We start from the raw sequence: 27,334 nt of genomic DNA, 5'->3' as shown, positions 1-27,334 counted from the left end.
ATTATATACACTACAGCCTAAAAATGCTGGGCTATTTAACCCAGTGTTGGGCAAAAAGTGACAAACCCAGCTCGTTGGGTTGTAGTTTAAACTATTTAGGGTTGTTTCTGCCCAAAATGCTTTAAATGTTGATATAAACATTTTCTGGGTTTATTTAACTTAATTGCTGGGTTTGTCAATTTTTGACCCAATGCTGGGTTGAAAATAACCCAGTATTGTTTTTTTACAGTGTACCGTTTAAAAGTTTTAGGTCACTTCAAAAAAACGTTTCTCATTATCTTTTGATGTAAAGATGATTGTGTTGACAAAAATATTGTGCAGAGTAAAAAATGCTGGGTTATTCTCAACCCAGCATTGAGTCAAACAGGCATGAACCCAACCTAATAGGATGTAATTTAACCTTTGTTTAAACCCAAATGCTGTTTTTTAACCCATTGTTGGGTCAAATATAAACATTTTCTGGGTTAATTCAACCCATTGTTTGGATTTTTCCCCTTTTGACCATAGACTGTAAAAATTGTGACGTGACGTCACCCATAGGTTTCTGAAGATCGCTTTTAAGCTTAAAGTAGGCGGTGCCTGCCGTTGCCTTCTTGGCCATGCATCACTCGTGAAAATCCAAACATGGGTTAAAAGGCGGGACGTGGGTGAAGCTGAGGTGACTGGTTGCTGAAACCACGCCCACCTAGCTCGACTCTAGTGACAGCAGTGGCATTTCACCCGTCACTCAGGTGGTTGCCCTTAATTAAGCAGAACTTTAAGGCTTAATATCATTTAAACGGATGAGTTATACCAAAAAATTCACCCCCTCACAGTTGTCATGAAGGGCAACATTAGCTATACAGACCAAAAACACCTTTTGTACCAGGCTGTAAACACATTCTTTTCTACTGTAAAGTTGGCCATTTTAACATGGAGGTCTATGGGAATTGACTCCCTGGAGCCTCAAGCGGCCAGTCGATGAATTGCAGTTTAAATCACTTCCATATTGGCTTCATTAGAGATATCGGAAGGTTAAAAATACGAAGGAAAAAATACAACTAAAGAATGAGTAAGAGACCCTAAACTTTTCAATGCTTAAGTGTCTTTCCTCACCGACAAAGTGTGATTCATCTTCTGTATTGGTTAGGCTTGCTCTTCATGTCTAGTGAGTGGTTTTGGGCAAGTTTACATTGCAAACAGCACAAGACCTTGTACTGCAGTTAAAGGTCTTACTCTGCAAGACCAATCCACTTATCACTTGGTTTGATCCCTTAATGCGTGTCTAAATGCATTTCTTTAGGATGTACTGTAGTAAGCAAGTAACGCAAATGAGCCAAGCGCTGGCAAGATTTTAAATGGCTTGCTCTGAAAGCACACGGTTTGAAATCAACCCGTAGTGCATTACTTAATCTCTCAATAAACACAGAGGCTGCATTTGTCGAAGTCGTTCCAATAGTTGTCCACAAACTGAAAGGCATTAAAGAAGCAATGTTATAAGCTGGAAAAACACAGTGAGAAAGCAGCGCTGGTTGGTTAGGATATTAGTCTGTGATGGTGGGTTGGAGATTCTCTAAACAGATAATGACTTAAAACAGATGCAAAGAAACAAGTAAGAGGGCAATGTTATTTCAACAAACTTCAGTAAGCAATAACTGCTGATTAGAGGTATTGGTAAGGAAGAAAAATTTAAATTTTAAACTAAATTTGTGTAAATTCTGAAACCTTTATTGTAATATATGACATCATACTAAATGTTTTTTTTTTTTTAATTAATGTACATTTTGAGACCTTTAATAATAATGCCTTCTTAGTCAAATATTTAAACACAAGGATTTGATTTTGACCTTCTCAAAATGGCAAATTTTAACTAGATCTATATTTATATATTTAAATGAAAAATATATTTGGTGCTTGTCTATGCAAGAACTACACAATGCTGTAGGGTATTGTACAGTTTTGAAGGCCCAACTCAAAGGTGTTCACCCCCTGGTCTCCATTTTATTGGTCCTTAGGCTAAAAGCAATGCACCTCTCTATTTAACATGCCATAAATAATGGTATTATGTGTAAAAAATAGTGAAGTACGAGTTACCTGCTGAAGTTACATACTTAAGGTTAAGGGCTTTTTAAAATACTTAAGCTCTTTTCCTTAGCAAAACCCATTAAATAGGCAGTGGTGGTTTATCCTGGATCACAGCTTACTTCAAGACACATTAAACATGGATTGTATTGTCAGGGAGATGTCTGTGACGGTAAAAGAATCCAGGTGCTCGTTCGGCTCTCTATAAACAGCTCAAGGCGCTCTGTTAATGTCAAAAAGGTACGTGTATGACTCATGCTTGTGTACAGATTTCCAAGAGGTTGTCTGTCTACCCATACCCATGAGAAATACTAACCCTCATCTTTTTCTCCACTTTTGCTGTAGTTATAGCTGTTTGCCTGTAGATTTAAATTTATGTTATTTACTGGCAACAGTTTGTTCAAAGTTAAATGAGTTTAACTATAAAATTACAGCCTCATGCAAAGCATTCTGGGAACCAGAAATCCTCATCAACTTTCCTTCAGATTTTGGTTCACAGAATGCTTTGCATAAGCTTATTTTAGTTATTCTGTAAATATAAAGACTTGTTAATGTTTAATGTTCATTTTACTTTTAACAAACTGTTGCCAGTAAAAAAAACATACACTGTAAAAAAATTCTGTAGAAATTACAGTATTAGGGGCCAATCACAACAAAAGCGTTTATGGCAGTTGCAGGCGCCTTTTTTGAATAATATTCTATGGGCAGGGAGCGTTTGCGCACAGTTTATGCGCGCCAACGAGCGCCTTGCGGTTTTTGCCGCCGGCCGCAGCACGTGCTTTTGAGGGAGCGCTGAGAGCGGAGAAGCGCCCAACGTCATTCGCGTCTTTCCATTGTCCAATCGAATGAGGGGAGAGGCGGGCCTTACGTTGTGGTGAGGGAAGTTTACAGTTGCTTTGAAGAACCGGACTCCCCTCGCTCACTCGCTCCTGTGTGTTTGTGCACCTCTCACCCTCAAACAAGGTCAGAGCGAGCGCCCTCTTTTTAAAGTTTCTGCTAATATGACAGTTAACAGCAAAAGTGCGCTCACGCTTTAATATTTGATTGACAAGACAGCTGACTCGGTGGTTGCTTAGCAATATAAAAATCCAAGTCGCACTGCTTTTTTTTAAAAAGGCAGTGCATCGCACCTTGCGTTTCCAAGTGTTTTAAGCGCTTTGGTGTGATTAGCCCCTTAATGGGTATAACTTACTGGAAATTTTACATTTATGTTATTTACTGGCAACAGTTTGTTTAAAGTTAAATGAAAATAAAACATTTTCAGTCTTTATCTTTACAGTAAGTTACTGGCAACCAGCTGCATAAATACAGCATTTTTTACAGTGTACGTTTAAATTTACAGTAAGTTACAGAAAGCTTATTGTGCTTATAGGTCCCCCCAATATGACAAAAATATATTTCTCACGGCAAAAATATGTTTTAAATATATGCTAAATACAGTAGAAGTATAATTAAATATATATAATATAAATAAAAACAAGATTTTAAACTGCAGAGATTTACTTTTAGATTTCATACTTTGCAAATATTAACCTTTTCAAAAAGTATAGGTTTATTTCTCAATCCAATATGTGTTCTGTCCAATATTTACCCATGCATGGGGTTTAAAATAAACCAGCAGAATTAAAAGTGTAGGTATTCTGTATTTCTTTGCAACATGACATCAGCAACTTTTGGTCTTGCATGCATAATACAATGCTTTTAGTTGTTTTCGTGGATCCGTCCGACAGGAATCATTCTGACAATTTTTTTAAATAAATAAATAAAACGCAAAAGAAAACTTTTTTATGTAGCTACAATAAAGGGTATGCAACGACATCACTTTTCCACGTGACCGCTGGAGCTGGCCCTGTTGAGTGGCAAAACATTCAACAAAATGGCTGGTTTTTGTAGCGGCTTCTGCTGAAACGCCAGTAAAACTGACAGCTTAAATTGAATTTAGTTGGCCTTAACAGTGACCCTAACAACTTGCCAAACAAAAAACAACCAGTAGTCTGTGAACATTGGCATATGGCCAGACATTGCTTTTCCTGACATATATGTTTGTCTTGCTTAACACTATTAAACCATCCCACCTTTGTAGAACACAACGCTCATCATAATGCATGTTTTTTAATGAAGGCTCACTGACAAAACTTTGCAATTACACAGAATAAGAGTATTCATTGGTGTATTTTTATCCTAAAATTTTACATATCTGACATATGGCTACTGCTAGACATCTCATTTAAGTGTTTTTTGCAGTCTGGAAAAAGACAGCTTTAAATTTTGTTAAATCTGTTAGCACAATCGATCACACAACTACTTTTTCCATTTTAAACGTGTTTTTTACGCTATGCTAATGCTGTCGCTCAGACTTTTTGCCACTCAGTGGCCATAAACCTCAGTCACTTTCGGCGAAGGTGACATCACATGCATACCTCACCCTAAGGTAGCATTCTAACTAAAATGCATCCTGATAAGGTGAATGTAAAACATGGTTCAAAATTTATTTTAATAGATTTTTTTGATAAGGGCAAATATTAAAGAAATAGTTTTCTTTTAACCAAATTCATTCATACCTACTTTTCAGCATTGGATGAAAGTTTTAAAGTTCTCTCACTTAATCTTGCTGAAACACGTTACGAAAACTGTAAACTATGTAGTACTGAATTTTGCAGTTACACCATTTAAGTTTTTCCACATTTCTGTGTTCAGAATTAATTGGGCGTGGCTAAAAAGGTGGCTTGATGATGCCCTTAAGACAATCAAGAGGATCCACAAAAGTTAAGAGAGCCCGCAAGTGGGCGTGGTTTCAGTGCAGACAGCGGACACGCCCCCAGCGATAACTTATTTTATTTATTTGTTGTTATTTTAATTATTCAAATTTGGCTGGGTGGTTAATATCACATTTTCTATGGTGCCACAAACCAAAAACACATTTAATATTGGACTTTACACTTCAAGTTGAATACTTTTAAACGGGCCTACGCAAAAGTGTGCCTATGTTCCCTGCTGAAAAAAACAGCATACCAGCAAGACCAGCATATGTTGCGTTTTGGTGGTGGTGACTACCAGCATAGACCAGCAAACTTCCCATCCTGGTTTATCTGGTGGTCATCAGCATACCAGCACCAGCATTCCATACTGGTCATACCAGCAAGACCAGCATATGTTGTGTTTTGGTGTTGGTATGCTGGTGACCACCAGATAAACCAAACCAGCATGGGAAATATGCTGGTCTATGCTGTTTTTTTAGCAGGGTTGCTGTCTATGCTGCTCACAAAGTTTGTGTACCAACCAGGGCCTCACTGTTTTCTAAGACACTACAGTGGAATCGTTGTCCAAATTTGGTCGTTTTTGACCATGTATTTCCTCTGTCCCGTGCGAACAGCAGCATGGTTCTCATGTCCTTGCTCGGGAAGCTCAGCAGTAGCGGTGAATCGTTTGCTCTCTGCGGTTGAATCTGACCTCAGGTCAAGACTGTCTCGGTCTGAAACACATCAGCAACATGAGGAATGATTATTGTGTGCAGCTAACAATACAAAACCGGCATGTCCACCATCCTAATTTCTTTCCCATGTCTTTGCAGAGTGTTGAATACAAGTGGTTAACTTGTCACTTATTTTAAGATATTATCATTATTAGACTTAACCACGCATTTGCTTGTTCTGCCCTGAGTATCCCATTCATATCTCCATGGCAACTAATTTCATCTTCCTGAATCTGTCTGCTATTGAAGGCACCCACCATTTTCAACCTTGGTTGCAATGCAGCAGGAGTGCTTTAGCTATCTGTGTCTACTTGGTGATCTAACTGCCTGTAATGGATCAATACCATCCATTTACCATAAGTGAATCAGCTCAAAGCGGGCAGTGTAAAGCAAGTTTATTTTATTAGTTGCTATGTGTGCTATAGTACATTTTGGAGATCACAGTCTGAGAGGATGAGATAATGTTATAAGGATAAACTAGCGAGCTTCAAAACACAAATTCACATTTAGAAGATATAAGCATTTAAAACAATTATCAATCAAGGATAAATTACTTTATTATGCACTCCAGCTTCTGATCAAATTCCAGTCTGTGAGGTAAACTACATGCTATTGACTGTTTTAAAAGGGGGAGGAGCCACTCAGCAACTCCCTGTTTTAGTTGAAACGGCTTAAAAGCTGCACATTTCAAGGCACTTCAGTGTGTCTTCAATCTGGATTGATTTTAGTGTTGACAGTTTTATCGCCACACTTAACTGTTTACCTTTTTTGGATTTTAAAAATGAAAATCAACAGTACTGACTAGTTATGTTCAACTGACTTCAACTATTTTTGTATTTGATGTGCTGTGGATGTGGATAAAGGAAGGAGGCTTTTATAAGAAGCTTCTATAACCTAATTTAGGTTTGTCTCTCTCTAGTGGTCGCATACATGTTACTTCAAATTGCATTATGAATAATATGTAGTAGACTGAGAGTTAGAAGCCTTAATGTAATAAAGCCTTAATAAACAAATAAAATATCAAATAACAGTGGGTTTAAATGGATAGTCCACCCAAAAAGGAAAATCTGTGATAATTTACTCAATCTCATGTGGTTCTAAACCTGTATGAGTTTCTTTGTTCTGTTAAACACACACGCAAAAATATTTGATGGTACACATTGACTTCTATAGTATTTGTTTTTCCTACTATGGAAGTCAATAGGTAATTATGTGGTTACCAGCATTTATCTAAATAACTTCTATTTTGTTCAACAGAATAAAGAAACTCATAGAGGTTTAATTTTAGGTTAACTATCTTTTTAATAAAACAATCATTAATACGATGCTGATATTTCAAAGATTATTCACACAACTTTTAAGTCATTTTACCTTATCGATCATTTAAACTTAAAGTACTCTTTAGATTAAAATGACTCTTTAGATTAACTTCTATAAAAATATACAAATCTGTTCTTTTAGGAGATATTTATGGAAACATCCTTTACCAGGAGATGGCGCCACTTGTGCGTGTTTAACACAGTGAGCCGGTACAGTAATTAAATTGGATTATTTAGCTGTGTTGTAAAGCAGGGGTTTTCACTCTGGGGTCCAGTGACCCCTAGGTGTCCTCCAGTGGTCCCCTGAGCACTTCAGTTTCAAGTGTTTATCTTTCCTTTTCTGGTACATATATATATATATATACTTTCAAGAATTGTTTATATAAAAAGGCATCATAAAGGAAGGAAACCCAAATAGTAATGATACATATTGCTAAACACTTACAGGCCATTTTAGTAGGGCTTTCACGCACGTCATTGCATTAAAACATGCATTACTTCTTCATATTGTTAAACGAACAACCATTTTCATTTCACACAAACAATTCATCATATTTCAAAAGGCGGAGGAGACAGTAACTCGAAACAAAGCTGCGCATTTAAAGGCTCTTCGAACAAGTATTTGTGTGCCTTCAATAGATGTATTTTAGTGATAGTTTTATCGCCTCACTAACGGCTTACCTTGCTTTTCTGGATTTTAATAGAAATGCAAATCAACAGTACTTACTAGTTACAATCCACTGGCTTCAACTATCTCGAAATTACTTTGATGTGCTGTAGATAAAAAGGAGGGTTTTACAAGAACCTTGTATAACTTAAAGTTTGGCTCCCTCTAGTGGTCATTTATACATGTTACTTCAAATTGTGAAGGACATCCTCCTAAAATATATATATATCCATTTGTATATTTTTATGTATTAACAATTCTTGAAAGCATATATAGTTTGTTTTAGACCGGATAACTCAGGTTTTCCCCCAATAATCTCGTTTTTTGATTAATATCAATCAAAATGCAGTTGGTTTGTTTTGATACAAGCCTTCATAACTAAAAATAAAAAAAAAAATACAGCGAAGTAATACAATAAAAACATAACACATTAACAAACATGTTTTGAATTTTTTATGTGTTATCTGGTTTTGGAACCAAACTCTTCACATGTACCAAGAAAGGAAAGATAAACACTAAGAAATGAAATGGTGATAATGCTTGTTGACATTTACAAATTTGATAGTCTTTTTTCCTCTAAAGTTTCATGGGGACTCCTCTGCCATTATTTATAAACTATAAAAATGCCAATAAGACTGCAACAGCCATTAGGTCTAAAGTGTGCCAGCATAACCATACACATAGGAGCGGTTTCCCAGGCAAGGCTTAAGCCTTGTCCCAGACCACCGTAAACGGTGTTGTCTTGAAAACAACTTGCTGTGACATATCTCAAAATATATCAGTGAGAGTGTTGTTTCAAGATGCACACCAGTAATGTTTATTTATAAAATGTATGTAAATATCCTAATTAAGCATTTGTAATAAATCTGTAAATCTGAATTTGATTAAACTCTCATTATTTTACTTTTTAATCAGTTGCGTGCACTGTATGAATCATTTTAAGCAGGTCTTTAATCAGTAAAATAATAAGAATACAGTGAAAACATGTAGGAGCGGTATCCCAGAAAGGGTTTAGATAAATCCATGTATAGATCTTGGGTATTAAGACATTTTACAAACAAACCATGATGGGTGTCAAAACAATCTTGAGACAAAACAATGGCACTGATAAATGTTCAGATAAAACACATTACATTTCTAAATTGACATAGATTTTAGTCTGGGACTACATAAACCCTGTCCAGGAAACCGCCCCTAAAAGTTCCTTGTGCATACACACATACAACACACAAAAAGTTAACCTGTGTGAAACTTCTGAAAAAGTTGAAAATGAGTGCAATTTAACCTCAAGAATACCAAATGGATAAAACCACACCATGACACAAGACCTTAGCATGTTTTCCCCCTCAGTTTTATTAAATGAAAATGTACAGAGAGATTTTAACGGTAGGACTTCTGGTAGCGGGCACGGGCTCCAGGTCCACCGAACTTCTTGGACTCGCAGCGGCGAGGATCAGCAACCAGCAGGGTCCTATCGTACTGAATCAAGATATCCTTGATCTCTTTCTTTGAGGCTTCATCGACATCTGATTGGAAAGAGAGGACATTTCATGAATCTCAAATTGGCATTAAAATCATTTTATATTAAACATATCAGGTGCGATTCACTCACATTTCTGATAGTAGGCAACCAGGGATTTAGAGATGGCCTGACGGATAGCTGTCAGAAAGAGACAAGTTTACAGTTAGTACAGTAGTTGACCAAGCATCAAGCAACTGGATCTTAAAGCATAAAGGGAGTACCAATGACGAGCGTGATAACAAGAACGGCCAGCAATACTCACCATAAACCTGGGCGACGTGTCCACCACCCTTTACGCGAACTCTGATGTCAACGCCAGCGAAACGCTCCTTACCCAGAAGAAGAAGAGGCTCCAGCAGCTAAAATAAAAAAAATCATGAACCATTACATTTTCAAACAAAACTACAGGACTCTGTATTGATCAACAGCTAGGAGAATTGCTTCTATTCCTCCCATAAATACATAATGACTTGTAATATAAGACGACAATCACATGTGACATCAGAAATATAGAAAGCCATCTTACTTTGTACTGCAGAGTGGCCGGCTCGATCATCTCGAGGGGTCTGCCATTGACTTTAATGAGCCCATTACCCCTCTTGCAGTGGGCAACAGCGGTGGCTGTTTTCTGTTGTTACAAAAAAATGTGTTGTTTAGTATAACAAGTATACGAGAACCAAGTTAACCAAGCAGACAGTATTATTCATATTTAATATTTAAAAAATACATAAACAGACCAAAATATAAACATCTGTTACCTATTAATCAATCATAAATTAAAATAAAACGTTCCACGTGTCAGCAAAGAGACATTCACAACTAAACACACTGTATGTGGTTAAACTAACAACCAAAAAAAATCACATATTTCAATAACAATACTTCACGGAGTGCCTTGATAATACAAATAAGTACTATTAAACTGGCACCAAAGAAATGCAGTACTATTTTACGTAATTAAGTAATAATCCAGCAATGATGTTAGCTTAGCCACCTAGCTTCACTACCGCATCGCCGACGAACGAGCACATGAGAAACACACAAGCATTAAATACTCACTTTACGTCCAAAGACCTGGACAGACTGCAGCGGACCTTTAGCAGGCATGATTCTGAAAGGTAAAACACAGCTAGTTGTAAAAATTATACATTTATACAGGTTAAATATCTGTATTTACGAGAGCTGATTTTACAGACGCACCTTTCTGAGCTCGAGAGCTGTTCGTAGAGGCCGCACAAGGGTTTCCCACGCGTAGAAACAGGGGCACTGTCGTAAACAATTGCTGCCGTTCGAGAGTTTTTACGACAGTAGATATTTCAAAGGCGATTTTCAACGTGATTACTAGATGGCGCTCTGGGACCATATGGGACCTTATAAGAATCAGAATAAGAAGTCATCAGACTGAATAATTTAAAGATTTATCTATACATTTTCAACAGAAGTCTGGTTATAATTGTGAATTAACATCCAAAGATGTTATCTTATATTTTGAATAAATTTGGATATCCATCTGTTAAATTTATGATTAATCTTAAGATTTTTTGGGGGGAAAATCATATTCATAAAAGTAAAAGAAATTATTTAAAACCCTGTTTGAAAGTTTTCATGATTGACTTTGATGTATATATTGAGTCTCTCTACAAAAAAATGTAGAGATACACTTTTATACGCCAAATAATTTAAGTTAATTGAAAATTGAACTGGTATATGCTGTCTCACTTTAATTTATTTTAATATTATTATTCATTTATTTTAATTTTTTATTTAGACTTTTTATTTTTTTATTTAGTTATTTAAATTTCTCTGTGTAATGTAAACCCAATTTCCTAAATATGTTACCTCTTTGGATGTCTTGTCATGTTGTATGTTTGATCAATATCTTATAAAAAACAGACTGAATAATTAATAATTAATTATTAATATTTAATTAAATGATTCAATTATTAATATTATTATTATTAAAATATATATATATATATATATATATATATATATATATTTAAATTTAAATATTCTAGATATATAGAGAGTGCATACTGAATATAGACATAAAATATTACAAATATTGCAAAAGCGCATCAATGTTTGATTAATCTGCCTTCAGATTATAATCTTTGCAAAAAACATTTAAAATAGTGTGACAATCATAAACTAATTATACTATTTTTTTTAAAAAAAAACATATTTGTAACATAACTGAAGTAGGCCTACCTTTGCAACTACATCTCAGCTAATTGTCATTCATTTGAAATTACACGTGAGCTCTAATTAATGTATTAACAATGTTATGGGTAGGATCTATCTATCTATCTATCTATCTATCTATCTATCTATCTATCTATCTATCTATCTATCTATCTATCTATCTATCTATCTATCTATCTATCTATCTATCTATCTATCTATCTATCTATCTATCTAGAATAACTTTTCTATAGCCTTGCTCTCCCTGTTCTTACATTCCCATGTCACACTGTATTTTCCTAATTTCACACCTTATTCAACTCTCCAGCCGCTAATTACACAAACACCGAAGGTGCAGAGTCAGGATGCATTTTGTCATCCCATCCTTCTCCCTTCACCTTAACGCCCTCTGTTAGCAATGACGCTTTGAAGAGGCCTGTTCTATTTGCATTTCACACTCTGCTTACTTGCCCACGGTACCTTTTGCCCTGTTTATGCTGGCTAAGGCTTGGTTGTGTAACAATAAGCAAAGGGTGTTAATTAGAGGAGAAGTCTCTGTGTGTGTGTGTGTGTGTGTGTGTGTGTGTGTGTGTGTGTGTGTGTGTGTGTGTGTGTGTGTGTGTGTGTGTGTGTGTGTGTGTGTGTGTGTGTGTGTGTGTGTGTGTGAGGGGTAGCAGAACAGTAGCAGAGTCAGGCAGATGTTGGGTCCATTGTGGGGGAAATGGAGCTTACTTGGGTGACACGTTGCTGTTTGTTTTGCGATGAGATAATGAGCACTCCTGCCAAACCACTTTTATACCAGCCTGTCACTTTTCAGAATACAAACACTCATCCAATGCCTCCACATCACTTCCTCTTTGGCTATAACACACTGAACAGATGTGCAACCACAACTTTGGCACGTTAAGTGTGATTATGGTGAATCTAAGTTCATTTCAAAGCTCATGTGTAACATCTTTCTTGGTTTGAGAGTATAGTATTTGGTCTAATGCATATATGTATATTCCATTTACCTAGTTTATATTTAATATATTGTCACAGAACAGATCTGGTTTGCTCATTATGGGGCTTGTTATCACCTCTTTTGATCAGTGAAGTGTACCATTGTAAAGTCTGGTTTGATCGTTCCTGTTGATGTCAATTGCTTTAGTAGTTTAGTTCCTGAAGATCCATAAAGCTTGTATCCACCATTTGTATTCAAAACCCTTTTGTTAAACCAATTCACTTTATAATATCTAAAACATTGAGCTAAAACGGCAGATTAACAAATTTAGATCATCACTATAAAAAATATTATTTTCAACCCAGCGTTGGGTCAGATAGGCGGCCGTGGAAAAAATTGCAATTATCTGTCAGAACAATAACCACAGTGTTTAAAAGTCTCTTAAAAAAGCAATTGTAGTCTTGGGTTTTTAAAGGGGTAGTTTACCCAAAAATTCTGTAATCATTCACTCACTTTCATGTTGTTACAAACCTGCATAAATTTCTTCGTTCTGATAAACACAATGGAAGATATATTGAGAACGTTTGTAACCAACCGATTAGAAGCCCCATTGACATCTATTTTATAATATGGAAGTCAATAGGGCTTCTGATCAATAGGGCTTTCCTCAGTATATCTTCTTTTGTGTTCATGATGTCTTTGGAGCATTTCTAAAATCAGAAATTAATTTTTTTAAACACTTTGTTCAACCGCCACATCATCAAGTCAGTTGTGCACAACATAAAAGCAATTCTTTTTGTTTTGGACAAATTGCAAAAGCTTTGTTTCAATGCATTTAATTTGTACATTATACTGGTTTTTGTTGAATAGTCTTAAACATTTAGGAATTAGTTCATCGTAAAAGCCAATTCATGCTAAATTATTGACCTTTCTCTCATAATCTGTTACTAAGCATGTTTTTTTTTTTTTACAGTGTACAGTGAACCTTTCTAATTTTGTAATTTGTATTTCTATTTCTATATGATTTCTTTTTTTTTTTCAAAATCATCCATGATGTTGTGCAGTTTGTCCAAATTCTGAGAAATGCATGCATTTTTTTCTCAGAATTTTACAAATAATTCGAGAAATGCTGCAAAGTGACTGAGAAATGTTTATTTTAATATTGGTGAAGGATCTAAGTAATTTTTTTACATCACTTTGGTCAACCACAGTTGTTTTAAATGTGCTTTATAAATGACACAAACAAACAAAAAATTTTCTTGTTTGACCCAACAATGGATTAAAACTAGGGGTGGGTTGATCCAATATTCCGTATCGATATTAGTCCGATATTGCCGGAAATGGTCAGATCGAATATTGTGGAAGTTGGGGAGTACAATCCGATACCAACACAGACCTTGTCATGGCAACTTGACGTAAAGCTTGACTTGCTGAGCAACATGAATTGCACAAAGTTGCACTTTAATTTGTTCAAATTCACAGTTTAAGTTTCATTTTTATTTTTGTGCTGACTAACTAAAAATGTTGCTACTTGTCTGTTTGAAACATTTAAATAAAAATGAAGCAGCAGTATTGCACAATGTTTAATAAAGTCTTAAATCTGCACAGTCATTTGTTGCACAGTAAAATGTTTGAGTTAGCTCTGTTTAAGCTTTTATGTATGGCTAACAAATGTGTTATTTGCAGCTTAATTGATTAAAAGGGGCGATAGAGATGGTATTGGATCGGTATCGTCAGATACTAAAGGTTGTGATATTGATATCGGTATAAAACATGAAAAAGTGGTATCGGCCCAGCCCTAGTTAAAACAGCACAGCATTTTTGGTTAAAACAATCCAGCATAGGTTAAATTGGGTTGAATTCGTCCTTTTTTGGGTTGAAAATAACTTATTATTTAATAATAACTTATTAAAAACTAAAAGCATGAAACATGGACCATAAGTTCCACTTCTGGGCTACTTAATTAATAAATGGAATTTAATTATAACTAAGATATTAGAAATAATTTATGGAGGTGGTGTGTAGGTCCATTAAAATCAATGAGCAATTGACCTGTTTCTTTATAGATGAACTTAGCAACATCCAATACAGATCTCTTAAAGGGATCACCTTCTAAAAATGCTGTTCCACCCCATAACTGGGTCAAATATGGACAACCCCACCATTTGGTTAAAAAATGATCTAAAATATGTGAGGTTAATTTAACCCAATGTTGGGTTTGTCCAAGTTGTGCAGGCAGGGCCTTTCTAAATGTAAAGCATTCTGGTAGCCAAAACCTGAAGGATATCTGCTTCCCAGAATGCTTTGCATGAGGCTGTTATTTTACAGTTTTATTCTGTAAAGACAAAGATTTGTTAATGTTTCATGCTCGTTTAACTTTCAACAAACTGTTGCCAGTGAATAACATACATTTACAGTAAGTTACTAGCAACAGCTGCATTCAGCACAGTTTTTACGGTGTTGGGTCAAAAAGGGATGAACCCAACATGTTGGATTTTAATTTAACCTATGCTTGGTTGTTTCAACCCAAAATGCTAGCTTGTTTTATTCCATTGTTGGCTCAAATATACATTTCTTCTGCAAATTTATGTTTAGGATTTGTGCCAGCAACACTTTATTTTAGTTCTTATCTTTAATTTTGCTATAAAATTTTCCAAATTGTTTTCACAGTCGAGTAGTGGCGAATAGTAAATATGATTGATCTATGTAATTAAATGATCTCAATTGGTTTGTTCCACAGTTGTGTATAATTTAAATGAATGTTTCTTTGTTTGATTGAAAGTGTTAAGTCAGAATAAGAATAAGTATCGGTCCCAGTTCCCAAAACTCAGAGATTTCACTTTCTTTAAATGTATTCAGAGAGTGAGATGGAGTTATTGAACCAGTTTGAGTTAGTCATGCACATGGTGGCCAGCATTGACTCATTCCCAGTGCATTTGGCCCAAACTTGAACTAAAACCGAATTAGTCCCACTGAAGTCTTACTGAACCTTCAAGAACAACATGCACAGTTTCTCACACTTTCATTAAAATCTCCTTTTCCATGTTGTGGCAGTTACGAAGGCAATCTTCACTATTACTGTTTCCCATACTTAGACCTTGTTTTACCTCAAAGTGATGTGTCGATTTTCCAGTAATACGTTGTTTGTCCACAATGGATATGAAACTGTTGCGCAATGCCATTCTATCACAGCCAGTCAGAAGATATTTGATGTGCAACAGATAGGCTATGTGAAGCATAATGTTTGATCTTTACCTGTGGGCGGGGCTACCCATGTGCAAAAATGACAAAATGTCCTATATCGGTCATGCAGGTTGGGATTTATATGGAAGTGATATCTTTATTTGTTTGTAGCGTTAAAGGCACACAAGGCAAGTCTGAGTATTATTTCTCTACTAGCTCCCCCTAGTGTCTGGGAGTAAATGCTTTCTATATATGAGACTTTACGAGACTGAAGGACACCGGGTCGGATACAGTGAACTTGCAAGTGGGATATTCTTCCTACAGATGGTAGGGGCGGGCGAGAGAGTCTTCATTCATCATGTAATGAGTCATTTAACCATATACCGACTTACGAAGATGATTTATTAACATAGAAATGCTGCTTGTGTCCCTTTAATAAACATTGTGTCACATTTTTCCACATTTCGGCACATAAGTCATCCTAGGCCCTGCCCCAAATGGCGCACTTCATGTGGACTTTCGGTCTCGTGGCCTTAAATTGCGTGTGTTCGCTTAGTCTATGAGTCCGTAGGGTGTCCAATCTGTCATTTTTAAACTCCAAAGTGTGCTCATCAGCGCCCCCTTTGCACCCTTGATGCGGTCTTCGGCAAAGCCTGCAATGCTGCAGGCTTCATGCACTTTACCAACCAAGAAGTCCTTGCAAAAGAGCAATCAGTCGAATCAAACGAAGGATGTGAGGAGTTCACACTGATGGGCGACTTCTCTTTCCGGCATGACGCTCGAGTCTGTCCCAAAATACGACTCGCATGCACTCGTGGACTCGCGTCAAGGGTCCCTAAGGTCTACACTACATGATGTCATCAAAGCGTGGAGTCTGAGGAAGTCCACAAGTCCGGAGTGTCCTATTTGGGACAGGGCCCTATACTGCTATCATGTTTGTGCTACAGGAGTTAGTTGAAAAGAGATGCAAGAAGAGATGAGAAGAGTTCAGGCATGAGGGTTGCTGCAGGTACATTCTTTAATATAAAGTTGTTCCTTAAAGCGATTCTATAAAAGAAAAATTTTTGGTTCTCCAAAGAACCATTCAGTTACAGGTTAATTTCTTTCTCTTTTTATAGTCTAGATCAGTGTTGGGAAAGTTACTTTTAAAAGTAATGCATTACAATATTAAGTTCCCCCCCCCCAAAAAGTAACTAATTGCATTAGTGGAAAGTAATGCTTGCGTTACTTTTAAGTTACTTTTTCTTACTTGGCTGAGGCTTGATCTAGGGTGACCATACGTGCCATTCTTCCCGGACGCATCCCGTCCAGGATTTCGTTGCGTCTTCCGGAAGTCGTATTTGTTGACCGCATACGCCATTCAGTTAAAAACATAAGATATACAATCGTAGTTTCATTCTTACCTGAAAATGTAACGGTTGCTTTTCTGTAATAATAATAATAATCCTCTATGACGTATGCGGTCGACAAATACGACTTCTGGAAGACGAACACAAAATCCTGGACGGGATGCGTCCAGGAAGAATGGCATGTTTGGTCACCCTACTTGATCTCTTTCAGGCCTTGCAGGTGGTTTTTATGACTGAGAAGTTCTGCATTTAGAAATTGCAAATTTCCATCGCAAAAGTGTCAAGCGAGTGCGTAAATCTACATTAATATGTTCAGTTTAATGCAATCCATTGTTTTTTTTTAAATCAAATTAATTCAACTGAAAAGTAACTTGCATTAATTTTTTGAAAAAGTAACTCAAATGTTAATATGTACATTTATAAAGTAATGCGTATACTAATTACTCGTTACTTCAGAAAAGTTATATTATTTCGTAATGCACGTTACTTGTAATGCGTTACCCCCAACACTGGTCTAGATACTCTTTAAACCACCGCAAATAACGTTTTGTGAAACACACATTTTTGGAAGTTAAATGATTTTTTCATTGTGAAGCACGGTTAAGTATCAAGGGGAGGGGGGGCTGCAATACCAAACTCATGCTCGACACTCGATCTTTAGCCTGAGTTCACAGGCCATATGATTCTCATCCCTTGGGAATAGAGTCTTACTGCTCTAAATACACCTCCCATTGAGGTCAACTTGATTTTACTCTAAGGTTTAAACATGCATACAATGCCACACTCACCAAAAGAAACAAAACACTCTCCAAATACTCTACAAAGAGTCAGTAAGTGACCTTTAGCTCCTACGGTCAGATATGGGCTCTGGTCCGAGAAATAGTAATGTTGCTTCTATTAAAGGGATAGTTCACACTAAAATTTGTCATCATTTACTCACCCCAATGTCATTCTAGACTTGCATGACTTATTCTGGTGAAATACAAAGGAATTTTGATGGGGCTGATAAACCGTCAATACCATTTAGTTGACATTACAACAAGGTCAAAATTTGCTTGGATGTCTACTTGCTACAATGAAAAAAAATCTGTCAGAAATAGCTGTCACTGGGGCAGTACCCTTATAAAAGGTCATAATATGTACCATTTCTCTACAGACAATCATGTATACAATTGTTACCAATATGTACCCCTGAGGTACTAATATGAACTCTTTAGTTGCAAAGGTGTATTTTTAAAGGGTAAATTATGATATTAGGCAGCAGCCGAAAATAGTCCCCTGCTATTGAAAGTTACGAAGGGGACTATTTTCGGCTGCTGCGTAATATCATTGCGCCTCCTGTAGCCATGTTACAGTAGCAAAGTTTTTGATTATTACGCCAGATTGAGAGTATAGTTCCTAGCCATATCGGCCTAAAAAATTACAACTTTTAATTTTCTGTCGGTCTTAGTACACGATGTAACTACAGAACAATCATATTTTAAATATGAAAAAATCCAAACTCTTTGGTCATTTTGAGCGCGATGCTAAATGGTCTAATCAGATTCTATGGATTGTGCTAAGCTATGCTAAAAGTGCTAGCGCCAGACCCGGAGATCAGCTAAATAGATTACAAAACGGTAAGATTCAAATGTTTAATTCTAAGGGAGCTGGAAAATGAGAATATTTAAAAAGAAAAGTGGAGTGTCCCTTTAAGCCACCATTCCAGAATTAGATGTGTTTTTAACACAGTGTGTTTGTACATTCGCATAATTAAAGCGACAGATTAAAGGTCAAAACATGTGCACAATAGTACAAGTTCCTATGAAGCGTGACTGAGGCCATGTTATGAGCAGAGGTATAGATGGAAGAAAAGTGTGTGCTTTACAGGAGGTGTTAAAAAATAATGACATATCCAGATCTGCTGGCAATACCCTGCCCTGTAATTTTAATGCCTTTGTGCTGGTCATGTCAAGAGAAGTACATGAACCAATCCCTCTTTCTCCAGGGAGTAATTACACCAGAACCCCCCCACACACACATGCAGAACAATACGAGTCATCATACACTTACAAGGCCAAGGTCAAAAACGAAACCTCACACACATACACACACGTACATTCCTTCAATATGGGATGGGAGCGTGACAATCGGGAAACAACGGCTGTTAGTTACAGAAAATGAATTAGGACTTGGGCCGGAGAGCGGAGAAGAGAGGAGAGCAGAAGAGAGGGATAGAGGAAGTACTGGGATTACTAGCTAAACTGTAGAGTGAGTAGAGAGGCACTTTTACCCAGTAAACTGCCCAAATTTACAAGACCTCTGGGGCCGCGTTGATACCACGCCCTGCACCCCAAACACTGCTGATTTAAAAATAATCCTAATTCAACGACTGACAGGGATCAGATGTGCACAGACAGGTCAGAGATCACGGCTCAAATTTTCATGGACCCCATTTTTGGTAAAGCATTCTTGGAGATGATGCATGTCTATGTTTATGGCTAATTCACAAAAAAATGGAAATACTGTGACTATGTGTTAAAATCATTGCTATGTTTGCTACAGCACAACACTGGTGTAAGGATGGAGCTGTCCAATGGCAGATAGGGATAGTGAAAAACTGTCCATACTCCAAGTTTTTCCACCCTAAGTTCTGTGAGCAGCTACTGTTAGCCTGATCTATTGGTTTGGACGGCTGCATCTCATTCAGTTCCGGATGTGTTCCTCGGTCCACTCTGATCTCCACGGTTCCCACTAGGCCTCTTTTACAGCAACAGGAAATGCTGCCTGCCATGGGTCACGACCCACTCATTTTGACATATGCGTCAAGTGCAGCCCACCCTACCGGCATAGAAGATTTCCGGTCCGTGCAAGGTGTGGAATGATAGCTAGGGAAGGAAACGAAGGAAGGAGGAAGAGGCCGAACAAGAATATAAAGCAAGTGAACACATCTGTCAGACATCAGCTATGCAATATCATCACACATACAGTACTGGCTCACCTAGCAGAACCCCAGGTGGCTTTAATGCTGCTTGGTCCATAGAGAGACTACTGTATGATGTTTCATGGAGCAAACCTATATTCACAAATTTGGGAGGGAAACACCTGTTCTTGGCTTAAACAGAAAGCAGAAATATGAGTTGTGGAGCATTTATGAAAAAAGGACCATTTAGTTACAAATAAATAAAACAGAAAGAAACCAAACTATGAATTACGATGTACTATTTCACTTGAAAAACTGTTGGATTGTCAAGCCATGGTTGGGTTTGTCCATATTTGACCCAGCCATGGGTTAAAGCATCCCCACAATGTTTTTGGTTTAAGATTAAATTTGCAGCCATGGGAAAAATAAAAACATCTGATTTTGTAAGCCCAATTTGTACTTCTGCATCGTGTGTACGGCTTAAGTCCAATTTATAGTCATGCGTAAGGTCTAGGCCGTAGGTTATCCGTAGCCTCTGCGTAGCCTGATGTGCACCTCGACTAAATTTTAACAGGGCGTCAGTTCTATGCGGACCGCAAGCGCTGTGATTGGTCCACTGTAACCCCCTCGTCAGGTAAAAAAACTGCTTCATAGGGATTTCCTTTTGCGACGGTGAGAACAAATGTGGGCCAAGTTGAGGAGTGATTCAACTCAAACTGCAACAAAAGTCGCTGTTTATTTACTTACATCACTGCTGGTCTTCTCAAACATACACAAGTTGCTGCTGCTTCTTCATTTGTGGGTTAACTGAGCAAGCCACTTCTTCATTGACGGTCACACTGCTACTGTGGTTAAACACAAGGATACTGCCTACCAGCGGTCTGCGCGTGTGTTTGCACGCAGACGCTGAAGTATATATGAAAACCGTCGTGTAGCCTACAACGCTGTGGCTAGGCCGTGGGACGTACGCACAACTATAATGAGCCCTTTAGCCTACGCAAATTTGCGCATCCTACACTGTATCTTACACCATACCCTGCAAAAATTTACCAATTCTATGTGATTGGTCTGCTTGAAACCCTCCCTTAGATCAAAAAATCTGCAATATATAGCATTGCACTTGCTTATACACTTGCGATGTTTAAAACAATGAAGGACCAAGTTGAGGAGTGGTATTTAAGAACTCAGGCTGTAACAAAAGTTGCTGTTTATTCGCCCCATCACTCCTGATGCTTCTCCAACAACATTCACAAGAAGTTACTGCCTTGAAACTGCAGGGTTTCACCAGTAACATGCCCGTTGACACTGCCTAGTGGTCTACATATCAACGCTACAACAACGCAGGAGTAAAAATAAAAAAATGGATGCGTGGCTTACAATGTAAGGCACTTTCAAAGATATTTAATATTAACAAGATGTGACACTGGAATTGATATTAATGGAGGACATTGACGGACTTCCTTAAAAAGACTGGTACAGTGTAGGTCTGATGCAGAAGTATAAATCAAGCTTTTGATTACAAATGCAACTAAATTTAGGCTTGCAAAACAACATTTACATATCTGTATAATATAAACAGATATATATATATATATATATATACATATATTTGAACTGAAATATTTTTATAACATCAAAGAAATTGTACAGTGGCCAAAGTTTATAGTTCAATTGACCAATCAGAGTCAAGTATTCTAGGGAGTAGTGTGTTTTTTCCTGTATTCCTCTATTTTTTTATTTTCAGGGATAGAGAATTTGTGTTTGTTTTAAACAAAGAAATCGACATTACAAACATTCCGATTTTTTTAAAATATGTGTCTGTGGGTTGATGTATAGTCAATGTGCCACTGGAGCTGGTGGAGATGAAATGGTTGAATATCCAGTTTGTTACACAACTCTTGGGTTTTAAACAAATGAGTCGGGTTTTCTCAAACTAAATTTATGCCTTGACAGTGCTGGTATTTGTCCCTCTTCCAGCTGTTTTCCCTTTCTTAGGTAAATCCCAATAAATCAAAGTGAGTTAATCTGCTGAGAAAAATGTGCCCTTGCCCGTTGAAGGGCTAAGTTTTCATCCATTGGTTACAGGGTATGAATCACATGAAAGATCAACACGTTGTATTGGCAGGCCTGCATTTTGACCATTTCTAATTGACTTCATGAGTTTCAGCCTTTGTTACAACACTTTCTAGATAGTAGCACTTTTTTGGAGAAGCACTTTTTTGTATATTTGCTTTATTATGCATTTTCGGACACGATCAATGTGATGTGCATTATGATCAAAATATGTTTTTTTCTAAATTTAGGTTTTTATTTTAGCAAAGTAAATCTACTACACAACAGACATAAATTTTTTCTTTTGTAACCGTTTGGACATATCAACAATGACAATAGATCAGTATTTAATAACACGGCTCAATAGTCATTGACTCTTTTCACTCACTTCTGGCTCATCCGTCTGTCTGTGAGTGGTAAAGTGATCTGAACGTTGTGCCATTTGTCATGTAATTCAAGTCTCTCAGCCATAATTATGGAGTTCATTTAGACCATAGACAGACTGACCTGCACAATAGAGATTATAATTTATACCTAATAAACTGTCAGATCTGACCATACATCTCTAAAAATAAGACAAATACAGAGCTTTAATTTGTGGGTGTGTGACCTCTCTATCTAGAGGATTAGTGGCTGGTTTCATGTGACTTTGTTTTAGTTTCTTTCTTTCTTTTAAAATGGTGTGTTGTAGAATCGCTATAATAGAAAAGTCGACAGCATCATTCAAGCTTAAGTGTTTTCATAAATGTGACCCTGGATCACAAAAGAGTCTTATTATATTACAATTATATATTATTATATTTGTAGCAATAGACAATAATACATTGTATGGGTCAAAATTTTAATTTTTTTATGGCAAAAATCATTAGGATATTAAGCAAAGACTGTAAAAAAGATATTAAGTATATTAATATATTAGGATATTAATATCACACTCCATTATGATATTTTTGTACATTCCCTAATGTGTATGTATATATATATATATATATATATATATATATATATATATATATATATATATATATATATATATATATAAGTCCTAGCAATACATATAAGTCCAGCAACACATATTACTGATAATACATATAATGTCTTTATCTAATATGTGTTGCTAAGGACTTCATTTGGTAGAAATGTAAAGAAATTTGAGTTACTCAATATTTTTTTTTTTTCAGATTACAGATTTTAAAATAATTGTATCTCGGACAAATATTGTCCTATCCTGACATACCATATCCATAGAAAGCTTATTTATTAAGCTTAACCTAAAGCTTTCAGATCATGTATAAATAATAAATGGACCCTTAAGACTTTTTGTGGTCCATGAGCACAAATGTGTAATTAATCATCTTTAGTTTAAAGAACTGTCTGTGATTTGATCTAACGAAGATGGATAGACCTTATCATTCTTCATTAATATTTTTATAATTTAGAAAATTGATAAAGACATCAAAACCATGAAATAAACCAAAGGAAAGTATGTAGTGACCACAATTATAATGAAAACACAATCTTACATTTAACAAGCCTCATAATGCTGAAGGAGTTCCTGTATACACCGTCAGAAAATGGTAAAAAAAATAGACTCAAGCTGTAACTGGCCCAGTATTATTTCAAAGGTACCATTTAGGTACAAATAGGCTATGTATACATTTGGTACATGTAAAGTACTAATATACACTCTTTGGTACCAATATGCACCTCTGATTGGCTATATGATCTCTGTAGGTGCAAAGGGTACTACTCCAGTGACAGTTCTAGGAACCATGTGTACAATATGCTGAAAATTTGTGACCCAGTCTGTGAAATCCCTGAATAATGTAGTACATAATGTAAAGAACATTCTGTGAAAATACTTTGTTGCTCTTAATCCTATAATTAGATTTTAGCCTTTATTTCTCTGACAGGGTCAACATTGTTGGATGCTTACGTACCTAATTTAAGAAAATGTTTTCAAATTAATGAGAAAAATAAAGGTGAGATTCCTAGAATCCTGTTCATATTCTTCAGGTCATATCACATTAGTGAAATGTTACTATGGATTTGACCTTGTGAGGCTTGCTAAGACCATTTGATAGCCAAGGTAGGGCCGGCAAGGGGGGCGGCAACATGAGGAGGAGTTGACCCTTAGGAGAGGGTCAGGGTTCCCGAGACTGACCTCACCATGACCTGTGTTTGTTTTTACAGGTTTCTGTGCTCCTCTTTGAAACCTAGCCTTAGAAAGCAGCCCCCTTTATTCGGTCCTCTACTAAAAGACACAGTGGCGTCTGACCATGGTCTTGACAGTGTGCCAAATACGGCAGAGATGGTACACACAGAACCTCAATAAAAATGAATGGCATACCATTGACGTGTGGACAGAATACTGAACAGATATAGATAGCTAAGCTTGATCTTGTTTTGTATAGTCTATCCCTCCTTTACCCTTGTTTTAAAGCGATACTTCAGCCAAATATCAAAATTACCCCTTGATGTACTCACCCTCAAGCAATTCGAGATGCACATGTTCATAATGTTTCAGACAAGGACATTTGGAGTTATTTTAGAAATGTCCTTGCTTTTTCAAGCATATAATGGTGAAAACATGGAACTTCAGACTTTGCACTACATAAATCATGGGGTCATTTTGATATTTGGCTGGAGTATCCCTTTAAGGACTTTGGAATAAGAAACGGAGCTACACTGTCTGCCCTTGCCCTTTTGGGTCATCTCTCAAGCCTCAGTGCCCTGACATCCTCAGGAGTCGGATACCAAACCCTTACGAGGGGTTTCACAGTGGATACAGGGTTCAGAGAAACCTACCCAACAACAACCACTTCACCCTTTCATCATCTTTATTTACTTATGATGTATGAAGTGTGAAATGACCCGAATTACTGATGGCGAGTCTATGGAAAGAAGGCTACAAGTGTTTTTTTCACAAGCAGTTCTGAGGGAGTTGACGCAATCTGCCTGAAACTCCTCTTCCAGAGCTCAAATAAAAACTGAGAGATTTGTCATGTTCAAGCTTTCATGCAGTCCGTGTCTAGCATGGCTGTGCCGTCCTACGCACTTCCGCTCAATATCATTTTCCTTCAGTACTACGTCTGGGATTTCGGTCTATTTTAGCGTTTCGAGAAATCTAATTTTTGTAGTACCAATCAGCAAACAGAGGGAGTGGCTGAGAACGATGACGTTGATACTGTACTGTGCGTCAGTTTGAGTTGTAGTTCAGTAATGGCAGCGGAGAAAGACATGAGAAAAGCTATTCGGTCCGTTGCTGCAAAACTGCCGAATATACAGAAGTTAAAGGAATAGTCTACTCATTTTCAATATTAAACTATGTTATTACCTTAACTAAGAAGAGTTGATACATCCCTCTATCATCTGTGTGCGTGCACGCGTAAGCGCTGGGGCGTGCTGCGACACTTCGATAGCATTTAGCATAGCCCCATTCATTCAATGGTACCAATCAGAGATAAAGTTAGAAGTGACCAAACACATCAACGTTTTTCCTATTTAAGACGAGTAGTTAAACGAGCAAGTTTGGTGGTACAAAAGAAAACGTAGTGCTTTTCTAAGCGGATTTAAAAGAGGAACTATATTTTATGGCGTAATAGCACTTTTGGGCAGTGTTGTATAAAGTACTAGAAAGCAATACTTGAGTAAAAGTACAAGTATTGTACTAGAAAAAGACTTTGGTAGAAGTGAAAGTTATCTTTTAAAATATTACTTAAGTAAAAGTCTTAAAGTATCTGATATATACTGTACTTAAGTATCAAAAGTAATTTTCTGATATTTAATGTACTTAAGTATTTGAAGTAAAAGTAAAAAGTTTTTTTTTTTTAAAGCAAGCGGTTAGAACTTTAATTGTGAACTTTATTGTGGCTTTCTTATAGTAAAGCATATTCAGGGTTCCCATTATCTTCTTAATCTCAATCTCAAATAAAAATCTGTTTTTTCGAAGACTTTTCAGGCACAATTCTCTTAAATTCAAAGAGCAAACAGCATATTTTTAGAGCTGACATCAAATAAAAAAGCAGAAATTTAACTTTTGTATGAACTTCAGGTAAAAATGAACTTTCATAACATGAGCATATTTTTGAAAAAAGTGGAGTATCCCTTTAAGTTAGCTGTTCTGCTAAGAAAAAATGCCAACTCGTTGTGTGGCAATGAAAGCACTGTGACTTTGATCAACAATGCAAGCGTACATTTACAATGTATAACATTAGCACAACATTATCCTATAACCACTGAGTTTTGAGTTAATTAACATAAAAGGAAATCTCAAGTTTGACAAAACGTATGATGCTTTTGAATACGTGAATAGGGAATGTGGAGTTGACGTCACGCCGTGTGGCATTATGAGTAATCCGCCATATTTGCAGGATCGCCTCCTATCCCGCTGTATTTGAGTTAGTGTGTTGGAGGTTGTTTTTTTATTTTCTGTCGAGATTTTAATAAACTTCGATATGTTTGGTCAGTACTGCTCGATCAAGAACTGCCACAGCAGGTCACACGATCGTTCAGGGAGGAAACTGAACAACGGAATACGTTTTTTCAGCTTTTATTTGGGGGAAGTCGGTGGAGGAGCTGACGAAAAGACGCCGGATCGCGTGGTTTGCTTGCCGCAATCAGGAGAAAAACTTTTACTTTTCAAAAAAAAATCCCTGGATCAGCGAGAGTGTGTTTGCTGCATTTTCAGTCATTCAGTAATTTGTGATTAATAAAAGCAGAACCACTTAAATTGTCTTGTTTTTATGCTAACACTGTCAAACTAACTTGTAAATGTAAATTATGTAACGTTATTTATTCATTTCTGATTAACCTCACCACATGAGTTATAAAAATAAATCTTTAGACAATTTTGACGATTATAACAAATATTTTTATTAAATGCAACTGCTCAAACCCACTGCTTGTGACTCTTTAAAATGACATAACATTAGCTAAATATTTAGCATTTTGTTTGTTTTAATAACTTGGGCAAGAACAGAAGTGCCATCTTATGAACATGTGTTGATTCATTGCACAGAATACAACGGATATTTTTTTATAGAATCATTAAGATACTTAACGTTAGCTATTAATACATTGTAAGTAAATGGCATATTTCTTTTAGCTGGTTTGCCAACCGTCATAAAACTCCGAAAGAAGAATGTCATCTTACTATGAGCTTGAAGGGATTTATAGCTCTTAAACTCCCGCAAAGTGTATGCACTCAATCCAAAAACAAGGTAATAATAACAGATATGTGAGCGGAGGTAGTGCGTCTGGATCCGTAATCCAGTCATGGGCTGCTAAATCATATGGATCTGTTGTTTATTTGTCCAAATAAAGTTTTTTGGCAGTAGCACTTAGTTTCTCTCGATAGGGTCTCTTCTCTTTTTCTTTTAAACTCCTCAATTTCTTCGGTTCTTCTTCAAGTTTACCTAGTTTTAGCTTAACACACCCACAATTAAATGGCATAGCGGTCGGCGGTGCCTCTAAACATGGCGCCCACGTCCCATAATGCAACACTGCGGTGACGTACATTAACAATCCCTATACAGTCCTTAACACTTTCTTTCTAACCTGCCACAGATTAATTTAGCAGTTTTTAATAAATATTTCTCAATCTAACATTAGCCTACCGGAGGGAATATTCGGCCGGCAGTTATGCTATAAATGAATTAAATAAAATCAGCGGTGTAAC

General features: G+C 36.6%; 1 protein-coding gene across 1 annotated transcript; it reads right to left on the bottom strand.

The window, feature by feature from the left end:
• Window positions 1-8,848: 8,848 nt before the first annotated feature.
• Window positions 8,849-10,336, bottom strand: rps16 (ribosomal protein S16). The gene is made up of 6 exons (XM_065269391.2): window positions 10,242-10,336; window positions 10,101-10,152; window positions 9,568-9,669; window positions 9,304-9,400; window positions 9,132-9,179; window positions 8,849-9,045 (listed from the first exon to the last, which is right to left on the bottom strand). Exons 2-6 carry the CDS (start codon window positions 10,146-10,148, stop codon window positions 8,900-8,902), a joined length of 441 nt encoding a protein of 146 aa, XP_065125463.1. The 5' UTR covers window positions 10,149-10,152; window positions 10,242-10,336; the 3' UTR covers window positions 8,849-8,899.
• Between the last annotated feature and the right edge of the window lie 16,998 nt (window positions 10,337-27,334).

Source organism: Paramisgurnus dabryanus, chromosome 1 (genome assembly GCF_030506205.2).
Source record: "Paramisgurnus dabryanus chromosome 1, PD_genome_1.1, whole genome shotgun sequence".
Classification (NCBI taxonomy): domain Eukaryota; kingdom Metazoa; phylum Chordata; class Actinopteri; order Cypriniformes; family Cobitidae; genus Paramisgurnus; species Paramisgurnus dabryanus.
Note: the sequence above shows the minus strand (reverse complement) of the source record. Positions and strands in the feature narration are given on the sequence as shown.